This window comes from Quercus robur, chromosome 11 (assembly GCF_932294415.1).
Source record: "Quercus robur chromosome 11, dhQueRobu3.1, whole genome shotgun sequence".
NCBI lineage: Eukaryota > Viridiplantae > Streptophyta > Magnoliopsida > Fagales > Fagaceae > Quercus > Quercus robur.
This window is the reverse complement of record NC_065544.1, coordinates 25,502,154-25,523,410: the sequence shown is the minus strand read 5'-3', so window position 1 is coordinate 25,523,410 and position 21,257 is coordinate 25,502,154. Positions and strand designations below refer to the sequence as shown.

At 35.6% G+C, this 21,257-nt stretch overlaps 2 protein-coding genes and 1 long non-coding RNA gene across 3 annotated transcripts in view; 2 read left to right on the top strand and 1 right to left on the bottom strand.

Moving 5' to 3' along the window:
* LOC126704873 (disease resistance protein RPV1-like) overlaps window positions 1-21,257 on the top strand; it is an 88,827-nt gene that overhangs the window by 14,267 nt on the left and 53,303 nt on the right. The gene's annotated exons all lie outside the window — the stretch shown is intronic.
* On the top strand, window positions 5,848-7,072 carry LOC126706580 (protein ALP1-like). The gene is made up of 3 exons (XM_050406110.1): window positions 5,848-5,979; window positions 6,071-6,302; window positions 6,383-7,072. Exons 1-3 carry the CDS (start codon window positions 5,863-5,865, stop codon window positions 6,706-6,708), a joined length of 675 nt encoding a protein of 224 aa, XP_050262067.1. The 5' UTR covers window positions 5,848-5,862; the 3' UTR covers window positions 6,709-7,072.
* Window positions 9,984-20,514, bottom strand: LOC126706582 (uncharacterized). The gene is made up of 3 exons (XR_007648659.1): window positions 19,125-20,514; window positions 18,194-18,234; window positions 9,984-10,512 (listed from the first exon to the last, which is right to left on the bottom strand). It is a non-coding gene; the product is annotated as an uncharacterized LOC126706582 (long non-coding RNA).

Genomic DNA, 21,257 nt, shown 5'->3' with positions numbered 1-21,257 from the left:
GGGAAACCAAAAGAGAAACCATTCATGCTGAAGCCGTCAACGCTTATACCGTCAGGTGAGAAGCGCACCGGAGATCTTCACTCGGAGGCGGAGCTTCATTTCAATTCTTTTCTCCCCATCCTTCCATCTTTATATAAGTATAGAAACCAAATGCTTCACAACATAAGCTTTTAGAGAAGGTAGTTGCATAGTGGTATTGCAGGTAATGATTCTACTATGTTGCCCCATTTCAAATCTTGGCTGCCATCTTTGCTTTGTTACCTTTGTTCATCTGCTTTACTATATATTGCTGTTACTGAAGATTTTTTTTTTTTGGTCCTGGTATTTAAAATGTGCATTATATTGTCTTATTTTAACATCTGGTTCTTCACTTCTTCTGCATAGTTTTTACATTATGTTGAAATGATTTTATGATTTCGTACATTATGTTTGGTAGGATGAAGTGTAGAAATGAGATTTTTCGTACCTACTTGTGTTGTGTTGGGGTGGTAGGGTAAAGGCTTTGTTCACCATTGTACCCTGGTTTGGATGTTTTGTTGTGAGTTCAGACAATCAATTTTAGAAAGTCTTTTAAGAACCCACCCCACAAACTCCTCCCCCCTTTTTCATTTTTTCAGATCTTTTATGTAGCACATAACTGTAGGGTCCATTTGGTAGGAGGGAAAATAGTAAGGCGAACCATGTGGGTAGCCCAAATTAATCAATGCAGATATGATTTTCCTTCATTCTTTTCATCACCGTTTGTAAAACTTCATTGTAGCCCAAATTAATTTGATGAGTAAAGAGGACCATCTGCTTGTTGTCAAATTAAACTGAATCATTTTCTTGTTCATCACTTTCCTTTTGCTATTGAAGGAGAATAATGTTTCTAAAACTTGAATTATTTGTATGGTTTAGTGTCCTGGTTCTAATCTTTGACTATTTTTCATATAAGTTTCATTGCTCTACCAGATTTGCTGGAGTTGTTGAAGGAAAGATAATTGGAAACCTACTTAAATCTTCTAGCGAAGTGTTGGGTTTTGACGATGGAAGAAATTGTTATTGCTTGAACATCTCCTGGAGCTTGGTGTAACTTAAACGGTTGCTATATTTATCAAAGGTATGCAACTATGTGGGTAGACCTGAGGACTACTTTTAGAATGGTCAGCACCATTTGGTTTTTTGGTTGTGTCAATTGAGATTTTTGTATCCTTTAGAGTGGCACACAAAATTTAGCACTCCCGGTACTTTAATGAGCCTTGCCTTTTACTTCTAGATTATATTCACATATGAAAGTTGTATGGTGAAATTTCACACTCAAAAATTGTGTTAACCTTTTTAAAATTTTGTTCTGTTTGTTTGTTGAGCAGCAAGGGTGAATGTAGGATCCTGTCATTAGCATAGGATCCTGTCATTAGCATAGAAGAGTGTATATATGTGTGTGTGTGTGTATAATGGGTAAAACTTATATACTTTAGGTGTAGTATATTAGGTTTTCCATTCTCCAATTAAATTCAAACACTTTTTGAATTTAATTAGTATTGGAAAAGATGACATTATTCTTATCTTATTGGTCAATGCAGCCAAGTGTTTGAATTCAATTGGAGAATCTAATGTACTGTACCTAACATATTCTATCTAAGTTTACCTCAATATTACAGATATAAAAATAACAACACATCTTTGCACTACTATTGTATGCTTCAAAGACCTCTTTTGCCTCTTTCAAGCCACCAATAAAAATGTAATGGAGGATCTTAGACTCAGGGAAAGCAATGTGGGAAGGATACACTGTCATAGCTTGTAATAGTTGATTATAGATTTATAGTGTTTCTTTGTGTGTGCTTTCATGGTTCAGATTTTCAGGAGGCTGTAATCTACCTGTTTCCCTCAGCCTCCTGCACTGAATTCATCACCCCCCCCCCCCCAAAAAAAAAAAAAAAAAAAAAAAAAAAAAAAAAACCAAATGGTGTGATTCTTGCTCTATTTTTTGGCCCTAAATTATTCCTACTTATGCTGGAAGCTGGAAGGAAGCAATTGATATGGACTTTATGGTTGAACTGTTCTTTCTAGTTTGTAATGATTTCAAGAACTATAACGTGTTGCCTGATAGTTCCACTTGTTCAAAATTGGTTAGTAGTTGCACTAGAGCTAGAAAATTCAAATTTTTTGAGACTTTGCTTGAAGTTTTCAACTCTAATGGTAAAGTCAGTGTATTGGCCTTTGGTTCTGCAATAAGAGGCTACAACAAGCTTCATATGTATAGAAGCACCATTTTAGCATTTGGGAAAATGAGATCTACTGGAGTTGTTCCGGATTCTGAATGTTCTTGCCATATCATGGAAGCTTATATGAGACCTGGTGATTCTGAAAAAGTGGTTGAATTTTTTTTGTGAATTAGAAAGTAGTCAACTAGATTTTTATTCATCACCATTTTGCACTCGTATATTTGGGAATCTAATTGAGTCCCTAGGAAAATCAGGAAGAGGTTTTAAAGCTCTTGAATACTTAAAAGAAATGACAAGGAAATGAATTTCCAAGAATTCTTCGGTTTACTCTTCTTTGATTTGTTCTTTTGCAAGCTTGCGAGAAGTAGAGGTGGCTGAAGATCTTTTCGAAGAAGGGAAAAGCAAACAAATGTTGCGAGATCTGGGGCTGTACTTAAAACTAGTGTTGATGTATGTGTAAGAATGACTAATGGAGAAGACACTTGAAATTGTAAAAGCAATGAAAATTTCAAAGTTAAGAATTTCTGATTGTATATTCTGTGCAATTGTCAATGGCTTCTCAAAGAAAAGAGGATTTCTAACTGCAGTTAAGGTATACAAAGAGCTAATTTCTCAGGGATGTGAACCAGGACAAGTTACATACTCAATTATAAATGCATATTGTCATCTTGGGCTCTATTCGAAAGTTGTAATGTTATTTTCAGAGATGGAACAAAAGGGGTTTGATAAGTGTGTTGTGGCTTATTCTAGCATGATTGTAATGTATGGCAAAATGGGGAGGCCAAAGATGCAATGAGGCTTTTGGCCAAGATGAAAGAAAAGGGTGTGAACCAAATGTTTGGATTTACAATTCTTTGATGAAAATGCATGGAATGGCCAATAATTTAAGGCAGGTTGAGAAGCTGTGGAAGGAGATTAAGCGAAGAAAGGTTGCACCTTATAGGGTTAGTTACACTAGTGTTATTAGTGCTTACAGTAAAGCCAAGGAGTTTGAGACATGCCTAAGATACAATGAGTTTAGGATCAATGGAGATGAAATTGACAAGGTCATGGCTGGAATTATGGTTGGAGAATTTTCAAGGAGTAGTCAGATTGATGAGTTGTGAAGCTTTTACGGGATATGAAATCTGAAGGAACACAATTAGATGGGAGGCTTTGTCGATCATCAATGAATGCATTGAGGGATTCTGGGTTGCAAGTGGAAGCCAAATGGTTGCAGGAGTATTTTGCCAAAATGTACTTGGATTGAAGTACATTTAAAATATATATATATATATATATATATTGATTGCTTCTCTTATAAATAGTATATATCAAATCGAAATTTTTGTTGTATGATATTGCATTTTACCATTGGAACCAGATGAATTGGTACAAAACATTATTTTTCTTAGTTTTGCGGTAGTTGATGATTTGTTCTACAATATGATCATACTGCCCCAATTTCTTTGTATTTGGCAATTGGCATGTGGAGTATGTGCTTGATAAAAAAACTGAAAAGCACATGAGAACGCATAAGGTTAATACCCACATATTTCTCAAAAGGTTGATATACACGTATTAAGGACATAATGTAAAAGATAGCTGAAATATGATTTTTTACCTTTTTTTTGAATGGTAATAATAACAACTCAGGTTTTGTATTTGGAGATCAAACGATAAGCAAAACTCCCTCAACTTACGGTAGAAAAACTATTAGGATCTTATCTTCAAGTGTAACAATGAAATTGGGGTTTTGGTGTGTGGTCATATGAAGAGTAGGTGGTCAATATGGACAATTTATCAAATTGAAGATTGGTTTACAAAAATGAAAATTTCAAGTTATTAGGAGAAATTAATTGTCAACGATGATTTGTCATATTTACAAATCATATTTCAAGTTCTTTTTTTTTTTTTTGCAAAAATACCAATATGGGGTTATTATCAATTTGGTCCATAAATCTTGATAGCAGTTAATTTAGTCAATATTATTTTAAACTTGCAATCAATATGATCCTTACCATCAACTTATTAACTGCAAGTTGACTGTAAATTGAAAATAACATAAATCAAATGCTAACAAATTGTAGTATAGTTTATTAATATGTAGTTAGTTGGAGATATTTTTTTTTTATATTATTGTTATATGAGTGAAATTACAATTACATTTTGTAGGAATTACCTAAAGCTAAAAAATTTCGAGAGAAAGGTCTACAGAATCTAGAACAACTTGATATAATGTTTAGGGATGTTGCAGCAACTGAAGTAGCTGCATGGACCCCTTCTTCAAATACACTCCCTCCAACAATGCCACAAGAGGGTGCTGGTGATTCAGATGGTGGCTTCGAATTTAAGGATGATCAATGTGACATGAGTTTAGACATTGATAGTTTGCAGCAAGGACATACTAGTCAATCACGTAGTTCAGGACAAAAGCGAACTAGTGAATCAATACCCTCACAGAAGAAAAAGAAGAAGATAGGAGGAGCTGCAATGTTGGAGAATCGTATTAGTCAATTAATAACTGTATGTCAAAATAAGTCTGAAGGTACTTCTCGAGAGTTACCAAGTTCAGTTGATAATGTCATGACGATTGTGAGAGCACTTCCTGGAGTGGATGGTAAGTTCGTGGTTCAAGCTTCCTTGATCTTACTAAAAAGGTCACGTAGGGAGATGTTCCTAACTTTCAAGGAGCCAGAGTCACAGTTGGAGTGGCTACAAGGAATGATTTGTTTGAACCAAAAGAAGTGACCAACCTTCTGAGGTACTCTGTATTAGCTTAGGACAAATATTAACTCTATGTTGTATTAGCTTACGACTAATATTAGCTTTATGTTGTATTAGCTATGTTGTATTAACGTTAAACTAAGTTATGTAATATTTAGTATTAGTTTTGGACTAATATATGTGTAATGTAAACACATTTGAAGCAATTGTTACAGTGCTATGTACTTGATGTTCTGAATTGTGTTGGTATGCAACGTGTTTCTAGTCAACTGTTACATCTTTGTTACTTTGTTGATTATTATGTTGATTTATATTAAGTATTAGCAATGGTTGATTATTTGTTACTTTGTTGTGTAGCCTAAACCAATATGGATGATTATAATGGTACTCATGAGAGTGGCAATTTTATGGAACTATTAATGGATGGGGATTACAGAAATTATTGTGATTATCATGATGGTGGTGACTATAATAATGCTGACAATAATAATGATGGTGATAACAATGATGATGATGATGATGATGGTGAGAGTAGTGACAGTGATGATGACAGTGACAATGATTCTGATAATGATGATAGTAACGATGATTTTGATGAGGAGTTTTACCAGTTTGTGGCAGTTACCTGTGAAGCAGTTGTGACATATTTCAATACGTACATTAATAAGACTCCTTGTTATGATTTGAACAAACAGGGTGGGCTTGGGTGAGACGTTGTATGGAAGATAATGAGAAATTGTGTTACAACATGTTTAGAATGAAAAATGAGGTATTTCTTAATTTGTGTCAAGTTTTACAACGTGACTTTGGACTTCAACATTCAAGGAATATAAAGTTAGAAGAGTCAGTGGCAATCTGTTTACTGATACTTGTTCATGGAACATATAACCGAATGATTTAAGAAATATTCTAGTATTCGGGTGAAACCATAAGTAGACATTTTGAGAAGATGATCACTCTGTTGGGTGCTCGCTTTGCAGCTGCATATGTAAAGCCTTTGGATCCAACTTTTAGTAAAGTTCCAACCAAAATACACGACTATCCAATTTATTGGCCACATTTCAAAGTATGTGTACTGTTGTATATTTGAATAAGTGTTATTATCTATAAGATAATATAATGCATGTGGAACTGAAAACTATTAATGTTTTTATTAGGATTGCATTGGTGTGATTGATGGCACACATGTGACAGCGGTTGTACTTACTGAGAAGTCCATTCCATACTTTGGAAGAAAGGGATATCCAACCCAAAATGTGATGGCTGCATGTGACTTTGATATGTTATTCACATTTGTTTTGCCTGGATGGGAAGGTGCAACACACGACACTCACATTTTTCTTGATACTATTCGTAAACAGAGTAACAAATTTCCGCACCCACCACCAGGTTTGTAATCGGTTAATCAATTGTTCATTATAATGACATATTGTATGAGTGTGTTAATACAATTGAATTTTTTTTTCTAGGTAAATATTATGTAGTTGATTCTGGATACCTAATGATGAAAGGCTATTTGGTACCATACAAGGGGATATCATACCATCTTCAAGACTTTCGAAGGAGAGGTGGAAGTCCTAAAACTAGACATGAAAAATTTAATCATGCTCACTCATCTCTTCGATGTACGATTGAGCGCACTTTTGGTGTGTGGAAGAATAAATGGAGAATTATAAAAAACATGCCATCTTTTCCATTCCATATCCAAATACTTATTGTATCTGCTACTATGGCTCTTCATAATTTTGTTAGACTAAATGATAGGGATGATAGGGGCTTCATAAACGTCAATTGAAATTCAATTTCTAGAAGAGAACATAATAGTGAAGCAGATAGCAGTTATGAGCAGAACTCATGATTTTTAACAGACCCTACGATGGTGGTTCTTCGTGATTCCATTGCTAATTCCATTTGGGGGGATAATAATTAGTAGTTGTCTTTTTTTTTTTTTTTTTTTTTTTTTTAAATTTTTAATAATATCATGTAGTACAATTTAAACTTGGGTTATTGGTATGTATTTTATCATCTTTTTTACATTTTTGTGTTGTACAATTTAAACTTGGGTTATTGATATGTATTTTATATGTTTTTACATTTTTATGTAGTACAATTTAAACTTAGATTATTGGTGTATATTTTATCATCTTTTTACATTTTTATTTTGTGCTTCATGATGATGGAAATTATTTAGATTTAATTAATATTAATAAGAAGTCATTAATAGTAATAACAAATAATTATGACACTAAAAAAGAAAAATTGCCCAAACATTATTAAAATAATACCAATAATATATTATTATTATTATTATTATTATTTTTTAATAAGTATATGAAATAGATGATTTAATAAGTATAAAATAAACTCACATCAAAAAAAAAAAAAAAAAAGTATGAAATAAATTCCCTTATATATACATTGTCCTTTTTGGTAATTTATCCCTCAAATTGCCACTTTTATAAGTGCTAGCCAAACACTCAGCTTTTTCATTATGCACTTTTTAACAGCTTTTACCAAACACTCAGCTTTTTGAAACTCCACTTTTTCATTATACACTTTTACAAAAAACTGAACCAAACTCACCCTATTACCTCTGTAACATGGTTTTAGTAACATAAAAAAGAAAGACAGACAAAAATGGTTGGGGGAGAAGAAGGAATGGCTACTAAAGAATCCCCAGTTGAACAATATCCTCACAGGTTAGGTCGAAAGTGTTCCGTATTGTCCAATTATTATTATTATTATTATTATTTTTTTATTATGAGAAGGTAACTTTTATTCATGAAAAAAAATAAATACAATACATCTTGAGTTAAAACTAAGTCAATCATATTTGGCATTTTATTGATGTATAATTATTCTATTTAGAATTTAGGGTTCATGTTTAATTTTACAAAAGCAAAGCAAGGAGAAGAGGAAAAAAAAAAAAAAGTAAGTCCTAGGTTAGGAAAAATAAAATCTTTTTCACGTGTTTTTTTTATATTATTTTTGGATAAATTGTTACAAGTGGAGAAGAGGGGATTCAAAATTTGGTTCTTTTTACAAAGGAGAACAATAAATACCACTATGCTATAAGACTTATGGCCTTTTACATATGTGTTTTATTTATTTATCGAATTTCACATATGTATTTTTTTTTTAAAAGAAAAAAATATGTATTTTTTTTTAAGAAAAACATATGTATTTAGGTGTAAAGGGGAAGAGAAAAAGAAAATAAATTAAAAAAAAATATTTTACTCTTTTATCCTTGAAAATTATAAATTAATAATTAATATGGGTGTACAAAACTCCAAATTTCCAATACGATTTAAATTCCATTTGAAGACATTTTCTGATGTGCTTATTTGATTCCTCTTTCTCTTCTCTGATTAAATTCAATCTTTTTTTGGTCTTTCTCAATTATACAAGGTTGTTTATTCTATTATGAGGTGTGCATACATGGATTATAAGTTTCATTGCTCTGCCAGATTTGCTGGAATTGTTGAAGGAAAGATAATTGGAAACCTACTTAAATCTTCTAGTGAAGTTTTGGGTTTTGACTATGGAAGAAATTGTTATTGCTTGAACATCTCCTAGAGCTTGGTGTAACTAACGGTTGCTATATTTATCAAAGGTAAGCAACTATGCGGGTAGACCTGAGGACTCCTTTTAGAATAGTCAGCACCATTTGGTTTTTTGGTTGTGTCAATTGAGCTTTTTGTATCCTTTAGAGTGGCACACAAAATTTAGCACTACCAGTACTTTAATGAGCCTTGCCTTTTACTTCTAGATTATATTCACATATGAAAGTTGTATGGTGAAATTTCACTCGCAAAATTGTGTTAACCTTTTTAAAATTTTGTTCTGTTTGTTTGTTGAGAAGCAAGGGTGAATGTAGGATCCTGTCATTAGCATAGGATGAGTGTTTATATGAATATAACATATTTCATGATAAAATGCATTGTTAGAAGAGTGTATATATGTGTGTGCGTGTGGGTATATATATATATATATATATATATATAATGGGTAAAACTTATATACTTTTGGTGCAGTATATTAGGTTTTCCATTCTCCAATTAAATTCAAATACTTTTTGAATTTAATTAGTATTGGAAAAGATGACATTATTCTTATCTTATTTGTCAATGCAGCCAAGTGTTTGAATTCAATTGGAGAATCTAATGTACTGTACCTAACATATTCTATCTAAGTTTACCTATATATTACAGATATAAAAATAACAACACGTCTTTGCACTACTATTTTATGCTTCAAAGACCTCTTTTGCTTCTTTTAGGCCACCAGTAAAAATGTAATGGAGGATCTTAGGACTCAAGGAAAGCAATGAGGGAAGGGTACACTGTCATAGCTTGTAATAGTTGATTATAGATTTATAGTGTTTCTTTGTGTGTGCTTTCATGGTTCAGATTTTCAGGTGGCTGTAATCTACCTGTTTCCCTCAGCCTCCTGCACTGAATTCATCACCCCCCCCCCCCCCCCCCCAAAAAAAAAGAAAAAAGAAAAAAACCAAAATGGTGTGATTCTTGCTCTATTTTTGGCCCTAAATTGTTCCTACTTATGCTGGAAGGAAGCTATTGATATGGACTTTATGGTTAGAATTGTTCTTTATAGGATGCAACTTTCTGAACATTCAAAATGTGAGGATGCGTATGGAGAAGATGTCATGTATAGCTAGTTAATATTCAGTATGCAAGTTTGCCATTCCCTTCTTATGTTGCTAGTGAATTTCTCACTTAAGGTTACAAAATTATAAGTTGATACTTGTGTGTGCCAAAGTACGGAGATCCTATTGTTAGCTTGCCCTTTTACTTTTGTAGGATTCTTGTTTAGTAATTTTATCATAGTTTACACATGCGTACATAAGTATTTGTTAAAAGAAATAATTTATTTATGATATAAAAATATTATGAAACATAGATGCTTTTCTATGATACTAGTAGGGGCAGCACGTGCAAGACACATGCTTGCCATTATTCTTAATAGTCACATAAAGTCAAATATAGAACCTATTATCAGCTTGTCTCTATAATATAAATTCCAATTTAGATCAAGCCCACTTCTACAATCAAATCCTAATTAAAGAAAACACATATATTCTATGTCATGAAACAATGTACTTTTCAATGCCATCAAAACATTGAACATTATCAAAATTCAAAACATCATAAAGAATTTATAAACAATGATCTTTCTCTCGACTTTTTATACTCTTAATCTCATTTGCTGATCCACACTTTATACTCTGTCAAAGGTTTAGGCTCTCAAGTATCTGTAGTGTTAAGCCATAAGACCTTCATGAATTGGCACCTACACCGTAACACCATTAATCTCCTTCCTAAAAAGTAGTTTTATAATTATAAGAACATTAAGCCAGTCAAGCTCAACTGAATAAATCATGAGTCTTGTTCTGATGCATTGTCACTCTTTGAAGGTGTGTTTACAAACCTCCAAGAGTACAATTCTATCCCTGCATGGATTCTAGCACCAGCCACCTCATTGATGGCCACAGCATCTGTAATCTCTTTCAAGTCCTCTGCAGTGAGCTTTACTTTCAAGGAGCCAACATTATCATCTACATGCTTAATCTTGGTTGTCCCTGAATGTTTGCAGAAAAGGCAAGTGAAATGTAAAATAGAATGATACTAACTAGCCATAGGGCTGTGAATATGCTAGTAATTATTTTCCACAAAACATTACAGAATGATACTAACTAAATAATTACATGTAACAATGAAAATTTTAGGAAAGCTTACAATGCTGATCCCTATAAAAAGGGTACCAAAGGATGAGTTGGAGACAAATAGAAATGAAGTGCGTCAATTTTGTAAACTCTTTAAACATTTGTGTTCAATTAATAGTTTAATTTATACCAAGGAATATGATTATTTAACAAACCTCAAACTTCAAAAACAAAAACTTTAAGGAACCTCAAGTGTAATGCAGAAAAAAATATCCTTTGAATGCTTAGGTTGCTTTTCACAATTTAGCTTTCCTACTATGATGAAAGGTGACCCATCATTAGTTCCGAGAGGACTCGCGCTCTAATAGCTACTTTGAGATTGACAAATTCCTTTAATGCACCGTGACAAGGGGGAGAAAGGGGAGAAAACTAATCATTTATTACCGTCAGCTTATCAATTTTTTGCAATTTCATTAGATTCTCTCTTGACCAAAACACCAATTGCAGACTAGCAATTGCCATATAGCAAGTCTACTGCAAGATGTTTGGATCAAAGTAACAAGAAATAGACAGTGTACAAACACTTGAGATGCACATAAATAATAAGTACAAAAATGATGAAATCCAATTGCCTTTAGAAGAATATCCAACCTTATTTCAGATGTTTGCAAGTAACATCAGGATTGAGATATTTTTTGGATTTCTAGTGTTGGCTAATTCCATGCCAAATTTTTTCATTGTAATATGCAAATAATCCTTGTATTGAATTTCATTGAGTTCTATTTGTATTGGAGACAAGAGGATCAGAAACATCCCATGTCAGGCGAATTTACCAATTACTCTAAAAGCTCAAGCTAAGAGACAAAGAGTGTAAGCTACTTATTCACAAGTTCTAATAACCTCATTGCCTAATTATGCACTAAGTTTGATACTTGTTGACAAATTAAAAAAAAAAAAGAATTCGCTTAATTTTATTGCTTAAAATTCGAACAACCTCTCCTAAGAGAGGCAAAATTGTTAAGCTCTCCATTTGTTTACCTAAGAATAGGAAAGAAAACAAAATTTTGAGCAATTAATTCTTTTTTCTTCTATTGGGATTTTTATATTTTAACTCTAACCTCAGCTTCCTAAGTTCATAGTTTTGACAAGACAAGTAATAAGCTCAGCTTCTTTTCCGTTTTTTCTCTTACTAAAAGACTCAAAATCCAAAATGACACAATCTGGACTATTATTTTTTTATTTTCTTTTTTCACCCCTCTTAAGTTTCTCATAATTGAACTCGCATTAGCACAACTAAGCTTATAGCTTCAACAAGAGAAGTAATAAGCTCACTTTCTTTTCCATTTTTCTCTTACCAAAAGACATCCTTAAATAACAAAACTTGTATCATTTCATTAATTTATACTTTTGTCACCTTCTGGATTTATTATAATTTAATTCTTACATAAGCTAATAGCTTCAACATGTAAAGTAAAAAGCTCACTTTCTTTTCTATTTTTTATTTTCTAAAAAGCCAGAATTACAGTAAAACACACACACACACATATAGATATGATATATAAAAGACCATGAAACAAACATTAGAAAAAAATGATATTCGGCCAAAGGAAACAAACACAGCCTTATATATTATTATGTGATGTGCCATATATCAAAATTGTCCATTTCTTTGGCTTCTTAATTACTATTTACAATTCTTGTGGCTTGACAAGCAAGAAAGGAGCTTTAACTCCAAGAAGCACATTTTTCTAAAGAAGTCGCATTCACATAATTTCTTGCTTTAACAAAGAAGGCATAATTTCAACAAACCATGTAAGTTAAATTTCGTTTCTCCATTTATCTTGGTGGCAAGAAATAAAAAGAGAATCAAAATTATGGTTGAACTGAATTTAAATTGCAAAGCGAAATCTCATTTAAACATCTACTATATCATTTGTCTTAATGACTGTGGGGGGTAAAAGACCCATAGGCCCATGTCGATGTCTATACTGGGCCAGGGGCCCGGCCTAAGGAAAAATCCCTCCTTGGTCATGGGAAGGAAAAGCCCCTCCTCAGCCATGGAGAGAATCCTCCTCGACATGGATATAACTGAGGATGAGAGAGGCAACCTGCCATTGGTAGTGACACTCCATATTGTTCCACAGAGCAGGAAAAACATTAAAGCAGAAAAGGACAACGGAGAAAGCGGAAGTGTCTAAGGGAAAGGCTATCATTATTACATTCAGTGCCTTGTGCCTGATACGGCCATACTTCTCTGTTCTTACAACCACTCCCAACAACTGGAGGGAAGGGCTAATGGGACAAGCACCTACCCTAGGGATCCTATTCAGGAAGAAGGGAACTACTATAAAAAGGGAGTGAAGAGAGACAGAAGAGGCGAGGGCTAAGATCCCCCCGCAACACACCAGAGGTACCAGAAAAAACTCCTCGGATTGAGCCGAGGAACAATTCTCTCTGGAAAACTTAGTCCTTGAAGAACACTGTGATGACCGTTGTCCATACACTAAAACCTAGCTCTTTGGCCCACTTTCTACAAATTTATTGTACCGGGCTCGCTGGTCTAAGGTCCCATGCATTTTGGGCTTGGCCAGAAAAATGTGACCCTACAATTGGCGCCATCTGTGGGGAGAGCTTGTGCGTTAGCAAGTGCAACGGCTAATCACGGTGGGATCAAACTTCTGCCAGTAGGAGTCCATTAGGAAGACCGTTGTGGCATTGGTACAAGCTACACGAAAGCCTCCCCATTATTTCCTAAAACACATCGTCATTGTAGTAACTCAGCTTCCACTCAGGTCCACACTTAGAAGCGTTGACTACGCGGGAAGGGTTGCTAAGCGAAGCGTGGCCCTAGGGGCTTTTGACGTCAGATGTGTGCCCCGTGCACTTGATAAGGAGCTAATTCTTGTAGGCCTAGTAGTCCAGTTCGCTAAATCCCCTCCGAAGAAAGAAACTGATGGCCAAACCAAGAGTCTAAGTGCTAGACAGAACCAAGGTCTTGCATGGTCCTCAGATTCAAACCTATGGGGAAACTAGTCACTCCAAGAGCCTAAGTGCTAAACAGAATCAAGGTCTTGCAGGTCCTCGGACTCAAACCTATGGGAAAACTCGTCACTCTAAAAGCCTAAGTGCTAGATAGAACCAAGGTCTTGCATGGTCTTCGGACTCAAACCTATAGGGAAACTAGTCACTCCAAGAGCCTAAGTGCTAGACAAAACCAAGGTCTTACATAGTCTTCGGACTCAAACCTATGGGGAAACTAGTCACTCCAAAAGTCTAAGTGCTAGACAGAACTAAGGTCCTGCATGGTCCTCGAACTCAAACCTACGGGGAAACTAGTCACTTCAAGAGCCTAAGTGCTAGACAGAACCAAGGTCTTGCATAGTCCTCGGACTCAAACCTACGGGGAAACTAGTCACTCCAAGAGCCTAAGTGCTAGACAGAACCAAGGTCTTGCATGGTCCTCGAATTTAAACCTATGGGGAAACTAGTCACTCTAAAAGCCTAAGTGCTAGACAGAACCAAGGTCTTGCATGATCCTTAGACTCAAACTTATGGGGAAACTAGTCACTCCAAGGGCCTAAGTGCTAGACAAAACCAAGGTCTTGCATGGTCCTCGGACTTAAATCTATGGGGAAACTAGTTACTCCAAGAGACTAAGTGCTAGACAGAACCAAGGATTTGCATGGTCCTCAGACTCAAACCTATGGGGAAACTAGTCACTCCAAGAGCTTAAGTGCTAGACAGAACCAAGGTCTTGCATGGTCTTCGAACTCAAACCTATGGGGAAACTAGTCACTCCAAGAGCCTAAGTGCTAGACAAAACCAAGGTCTTGCATGGTTTTCGGACTCAAACCTATGGGGAAACTAGTCACTCCAAGAGCCTAAGTGCTAGATAGAACCAAGGTCTTGCATGGTCCTCGGACTCAAATCTATGGGGAAACTAGTCACTCCAAGAGCCTAAGTGCTAAACAGAATCAAGATCTTGCATGGTCCTCGGACTCAAACCTATGGGAAAACTCGTCACTCTAAAAGCCTAAGTGTTAGATAGAACCAAGATCTTGCATGGTCCTCGGACTCAACCCTATAGGGAAACTAGTCACTCCAAGAGCCTAAGTGCTAGACAGAACCAAGGTCTTACATGGTCTTCGGACTTAAACCTATGGGGAAACTAGTCACTCCAAAAGTCTAAGTGCTAGACAGAACTAAGGTCCTGCATGGTCCTCGGACTCAAACCTACCGGGAAACTAGTCACTTCAAAAGCCTAAATGCTAGACAGAACTAAGGTCTTGCATAGTCCTCAGACTCAAACCTACGGGGAAACTAGTCACTCCAAGAGCCTAAGTGCTAGACAGAACCAAGGTCTTGCATGGTCCTCGAATTTAAACCTATGGGGAAACTAATCACTTCAAAAGCCTAAGTGCTAGACGAAACCAAGGTCTTGTATGGTCCTCGGACTCAAACCTATGGGGAAATTAGTTACTCCAAAAGCCTAAGTGCTAGACGAAACCAAAGTCTTGCATGGTCCTCGGACTCAAACCTATGGGGAAACTAGTCACTCCAAAAGCCTAAGTGCTAGATAGAACCAAGATCTTGCATGGTCCTCGATCAAACCTACGGGAAACTAGATACTTCAAGAAAGGCCTAAGTCCTAGGTGGAATGGAGGTCCTGCGTGGTCCTCGGACCTCCGACTTTATGGAAACTAACACACAATGACACTTTTCTAAGTGTTTAGACTAGGTACAGTCATGCCTCGGTCCTCGGACTAGACGCCTAAAGCAAGTTAAAGCTATGAATATCATCAGAAATGTGGAAAGGAACCCTAGCACCCTTCGACCCCTTCAGATAGTTTATTTTAGATTATACATCCTCGGACGGTCACCCTGTTCGTAGTACAGAACATGCGGCTGTCATTTCGGTTAGTCTTATATAGTTGACCTACTTAAAGTCGGCATTGTTGTGCCCGTCAGTTTTGATAAGTTCAAAGTGATAACTCTTTATTGACAAGCGCATCGATCCTAAGTATTGTTCGAAAGAAAAGACACCAGCACATCCATTCCCAAAATAATTATTGCAGAAAAGAAAGATACACAAAATGAGATAAGATAATCTTTTATTAGATAAAGAAGTAGTACAATATACATAAAAGGGCTTAGATAAGCCTATTTCAGAAGCTAACTTAAAAAAAAAAAGGAAGGGCACACGGGAACGATGAATCCTCAATCTAGCTCCAACAGCAATAGTGCAAATATGGATGGCACCAGCGGAGGAAGAGAAGAAAAAGCGGAGGTGTCTGATCCACGACCTTGCTCTAGCAGCAACCAAGCAAGTTTGGACGGGACCGGTGGGGGAAGAGAAGAAGAAGCAGGGACGCCAAAATCTCCATACTTGCTCTAGCAGCAATCGAGCAAGTATTGCTCTAGCAGCAAATGAGCAAGTATGGATGGTACCGAAAATGGGAAGCCCAAACCCTCACATGCGTGGCACATTGCGTTGGATGAAAATCCCAGTGCTGTCGCACCAAAAATCTAATGCGACCTCCACCTACTTCGGATTTTGGCTGAAGGAAGATGAGACTCCTTTCTTGTCCTATCGAGGGGAAGAGATATCTTTAGCCTTTGTCTCCCTTGCCCTGACTGGGCCATTCTAAATCTCGAAGATACCCAAGGCTTTTGAAGAGGGTTTGGTTCCTTTACCCCCACCCTAACCATGACCATTTCACTCCCTAAATCTCAGTCACACTTATAATGGGGACTTTGGGAACCTTCGGAGAGTTAGAAACCCGAAAAGCTCAAGGGTATGTAAATAAAGGGGAGTGACCTCCTACCGTGCATCTTATATAGGAGGCAAACCTGGTGGCAATCAATTCACCCAAATCTCCAAGAAGGAATTACAAGTGAAATAAATCTCGCTCAATTTCCAAAGTAGTCTTCAGCTGCTGGATTTATGTTGCCTCGTGAAGAGACCATCATTAAAGCGCGCCTCGTGTACCAAAACGACAGGGATGCGGCTTGGATAGACTAAAAGAATGTCTCACAGCTAGGAACACGCCTTAGGCAAACGAAGAGGCTTTGGCATTAATGGAGGGCAAGACTTGGCGAGCCATGACAGAGGCCCAATGTCCCCAAAACCCTCCTCTCCGTCCGAGGAGCCGGACAACAGGATTTTGAGGGGCTATTGTGGGGGGTAAAAGACCCATAGGCCCACGTCGATGTCTATACTGAGCCAAGGGCCCAGTCTAAGGAAAAATCCCTCCTCGGTCATGGGAAGGAAAAACCCCTACTCGGCCATGTGGAGAATCCTCCTTGGCATGAATATAGCCGAGGATGAGAGAGGCAACCTGCCATTGGTAGTGACACTCCATATCGTTCCACAGAGCAGGAAAAACACTAAAGCAGAAAAGGACAACGGAGAAAGCGGAAGTGTCTAAGGGAAAGACTGTCATTATTGCATTTAGTGCCTTGTGCCTGACACGGCCATACTTCTCTGTCCTTACAACCACTCCTAACAACTGGAGGGAAGGGCTGATGGGACAAGCACCTACCCCAAGGACCCCATTCAGGAAGAAGGGAACTACTATAAAAAGGGAGTAAAGAGAGACAGAAGAGGCGAGGGCTGAGATCCCCCCCCCCCCCAACATACCAGAGGTACCAGAAAAAGCTCCTCGGATCATGCCGAGGACCAATTTTCTCTGGAAAACTCAGTCCTTGAAGAACACCGTGATGACTGTTGTCCATACACTAAAGCCTAGCTTTTTGGCCCATTCTCTACAAATTCATTGTACCAGGCTCGCTGATCTAAGGTCCCATGCATCTTGGGCTTGACCAGAAAAACGTGACCCTACAATGACAATTGTGAACCATGAAATTGCAATATTCCAAAGCCAAAATAGGCTTAAACCATAAGCAAGTATTATGTAGTTTCCTATAAAATGTAACGAATGAGGAAAAACCACACATTTGCACAACTATTAACAAAAACATATTTATGCGATATTCTTATATTAAACAAAAATTTAATTACAAATTACAAAAAGTATAAAAATAAATAAATAAGTGAAAAATGATAAGGCAAATAGAAACAAAAGGGGAAAGATAATATTTGAACTCCAAAAAAAAACTTATAACCCAAAATATCTAAGAATTGTAAAATTCAAATTGCTAATACTTTTCTTCTTATCCTTTCTGAGTTACCAAATAGACTTACAATTCATTTTACAAACTTCATTTGCTTACATAAGAAAATGTCAGAAAACAAAATAAATCAAATCCAAATTTTAATACTCACCCTTCACTATCCTCATATCTAAACACACACACACACACACACACACACACACACACAACCCAAAAGATCTAAGAATTTCAAAATTTAGATCTCTATACTTTTCTTCTTATCCATTTTCAGTAACCAATAGCCTTCCAATTGATTACACAAACTTCAATTGGCTAAATTAGACAATGCCAGAATATTAAAAGAAAACAAATCCAAATCTTTCTCTTAACTATTCTCATCTCAAAAGACACACATGCAACATTTTCAAAGCAAAGAAAAGAAGCATGGATATAGCTATATTTGAACGAAAATGTGAAATCTTACATGAGGAAAACTTTGGGCAGAATCAAGAACACCTTCTCTATCTGCAATGTACGTAAATGCTGATTTTAGAAGCATAACCACAAAAAATAGCCTTGGAATCAGAATATACATTAGGGGGAAAGAAAGATGAGCTATGATTGAACCTATTCTACCATGGTTAGGGTTTGCCTAGATTAATAGAATCTAATCCTTGATAATTTGGATAAATTGGCACTTCGGTTTGGTCAAGCTCTTTTTAGTTATGCTAACTTGATTTAATGCAAATAATTTTCCAAGCCAAATTTGTAAAAAAGACCTAGGATAAGAATTGGGATTAGCAACTCAAAAATCTCACAAATGAAAAGGCAAAGAAATTAGGAATGAAACATCTTAATAGAATTCTAATGATGTTATTCAAAATTAATATTCATAGATGGGGTAAAAAATTTAGTCATACACACCAATTTAATATACAAATATGCTTTGGAATTTCAGATCATATAGTGTAAGATTTCCTATTTAAAATATAAGAGATTTAAAAAATATATATATATATATATACACACACAGAGATATAAGATTAGATCAACAGCCAAACTAAGCTTAAAATAAATAATAAAAGAAAAAAAATTGATCATCCTCCCAAAATTCCAAGAACTATGAAACTAACGTTCCAGAATAACAAAAATAGAGAGTTAAATAAGAGAGAGTGACAGAAGCTCATTTTTAGAAAGAAGAAAGATGAGATGAAATCCAAAACCCATGATGAAAATAAATCAAACAAGAAGAAAAGAGATTAATTTGAGTGACAATTAATTTGATTACAGATCACTGATCACGTTATGCCTAGAATTAATATATCAAATATTTACAAATATATATATATATATATATATGTATGTATATATTCAAAGACCTAACATTTTTACCAAAAACACAAAGCATACCTTACCTTTGTGAGGATGATATCCAAAAGATTAGTCCCTACTTTTGAATCAAATAGCTCAGCTTGGTGGCTGCAAATCGAATATAACAAATTAGCACTTCCAAAAAATTTGTTTAAACCAAAAAAATAAAAAAGAGGAAGAGTACAAACCCCATGACCAACCACATCACCACCACCATTACCGGAAACAAAAACAACAACAATTGATATATTCTTCTAGAACATTATAATTTGTATGGTTCTTTTAATTCTTTCTACAGGTAGGATCATTTATTTATTTATTTTTATAGAGAGTTTCAACCTATGGTGTCCGCTCCTAATGATAGTTTTTTATCATCAGACCAAGACACCAATCAGTTTTTGGTGTAGGCGATGATTGAACCCCAGATCTCTTATACAACCATCAAAGACTTTACCAGTTGAGCTAACTGGAACCCACAATTTATTTCTGTGTATAGAGAGAAACATAAAGCACAAATTTTGCTATGAAATTGATGGAAAAACAGCTTTACAAACATAAAGCACAAACTTTACAATCGAATGGAGTAGGCAGCTTTTCTTTTTGGCAAAATTGGTTGTCTCTGGTGTATAGGTTTGTATCATCAGTCCGATTTTTCCCGTTGTTAAAAATAGAGAAAATGACATGGGATTAGGCAAAAATGGAACCAAATTATGATTAGTGAAACTTCAAAGTGGAAATATGAGAGAGAGAGAGAGAGAGAGAGAGAGAGAGAGAGAGAGCACTTATCTATAGTGTGTTAGTCTAAAATACCAAAAATGGAACCAAATCCCCTTTCTTTATGATCTGTTTCTCTCTCCCTCTTTCAATATATTCTTACCTTAGAAAGGAGAAACCCACGCACACACAACTCCATACCTAGCAACTAAAAGTTTAGAAGAAAAGAGATCTAAAATACCCATATTAGCAAATGAAGAGAAAAAATCAAGGAAATCATAAAGAAGATAAATTTAGAGAATGTAAATACCTGTGGTATGAGTTGAGAGAAAAACCAAAGTCACAAACCAGACCTTTGATTTGTATAATAGTTGAAAAGCCCTCTCCATCCAAGTAGGCAAAGCCCTCTTTGCTCTTTCAGCAAATAGAGTGTGGATCGGTGAGAAAAACTCAAAGTTCTTTCAACTCTGCTCTCACTGATGAGGTCTCTCGTGTTTCACCTCTGTCTGTTTGTCACTCTCACCCACTCCCATCTCTGTTTCTTGTGTAAGCTGAAAATACCCAAAATGGAACCAAATCTCCTTTCTTTATCATAAACCTACTTAAGAAGCCAATGACACCCAAAATACCCACTTAAGATCAATATCATAAACCTAAAAGACCTGTATTAGCAAACAATCAAAGATTGAAACCCACAAGGAAATAAATACAAACACAGATCTTAAGAACAAAAAAAAAGAGTAAATTTTGAAGAAACGGAGAGGAAAAAAAAAAAAAACAGAGATACTTACTGGAAAAATTAGTCGGTCTTTCTTCCCATGTTTTTTGTTTTCTTTTTTTTTAGGATAGAAATTTGACTTGTGCCTAAGCCGATCTGGTATGGAGAAAAGAGAGACCTTTCGCTGAAATGATAGAGAGAAAAGAGAGAGAGAAGAGATACAGAGAGTCGGGAGAGAGTTCCAGACCTTTCGCCTCTCCCTTTGTTATTGTCTCTCTCCCTTTAATTGTTATTGTTTTATTCGGCCAAACGCATCATTTAGCCCTCCACAAATGAACAAAAACTTAATTAAACAAAAATCACTGTTCATAGAGATGAAACAGTGAGTTTTGGGCAGTGATTGACGAAACCAAAAATTCACTGTAGAGGCATTCACGCTTTTTATATAGTTAGTAGAAAAACATAAGGGGAAAACCTAGTCACAGTACTTTATATATTGTTCTTAGGTACGCCTTCTAAATTACAGCTGCATATCTAATTTTATAACTCAGCTGACTAGGCATTAGCACCTTTTCTTTCCTTGCTAGCAAACCTATTAGCTTCAAATCACTTAAGGGGTGTTTGGTTTGCTTGATATTAGTATTACATTATGGTGTAATGTTACATTCTTGCAACTTAGATTCATGTAATCATATTACAACAATATAAGATTAAGGTGTTTGGTTCATTGAATTACATTCTCATC

Coding starts and splice junctions, on each gene's coding strand:
- LOC126706580 (XM_050406110.1), top strand. CDS start 5,863: ATGATCACTCTGTTGGGTGCTCGCTTTGCAGCTGCATATGTAAAGCCT. Junction 5,980..6,070: donor TTTATTGGCCACATTTCAAA/GTATGTGTACTG, acceptor TGTTTTTATTAG/GATTGCATTGGTGTGATTGA. Junction 6,303..6,382: donor ATTTCCGCACCCACCACCAG/GTTTGTAATCGG, acceptor TTTTTTTTCTAG/GTAAATATTATGTAGTTGAT.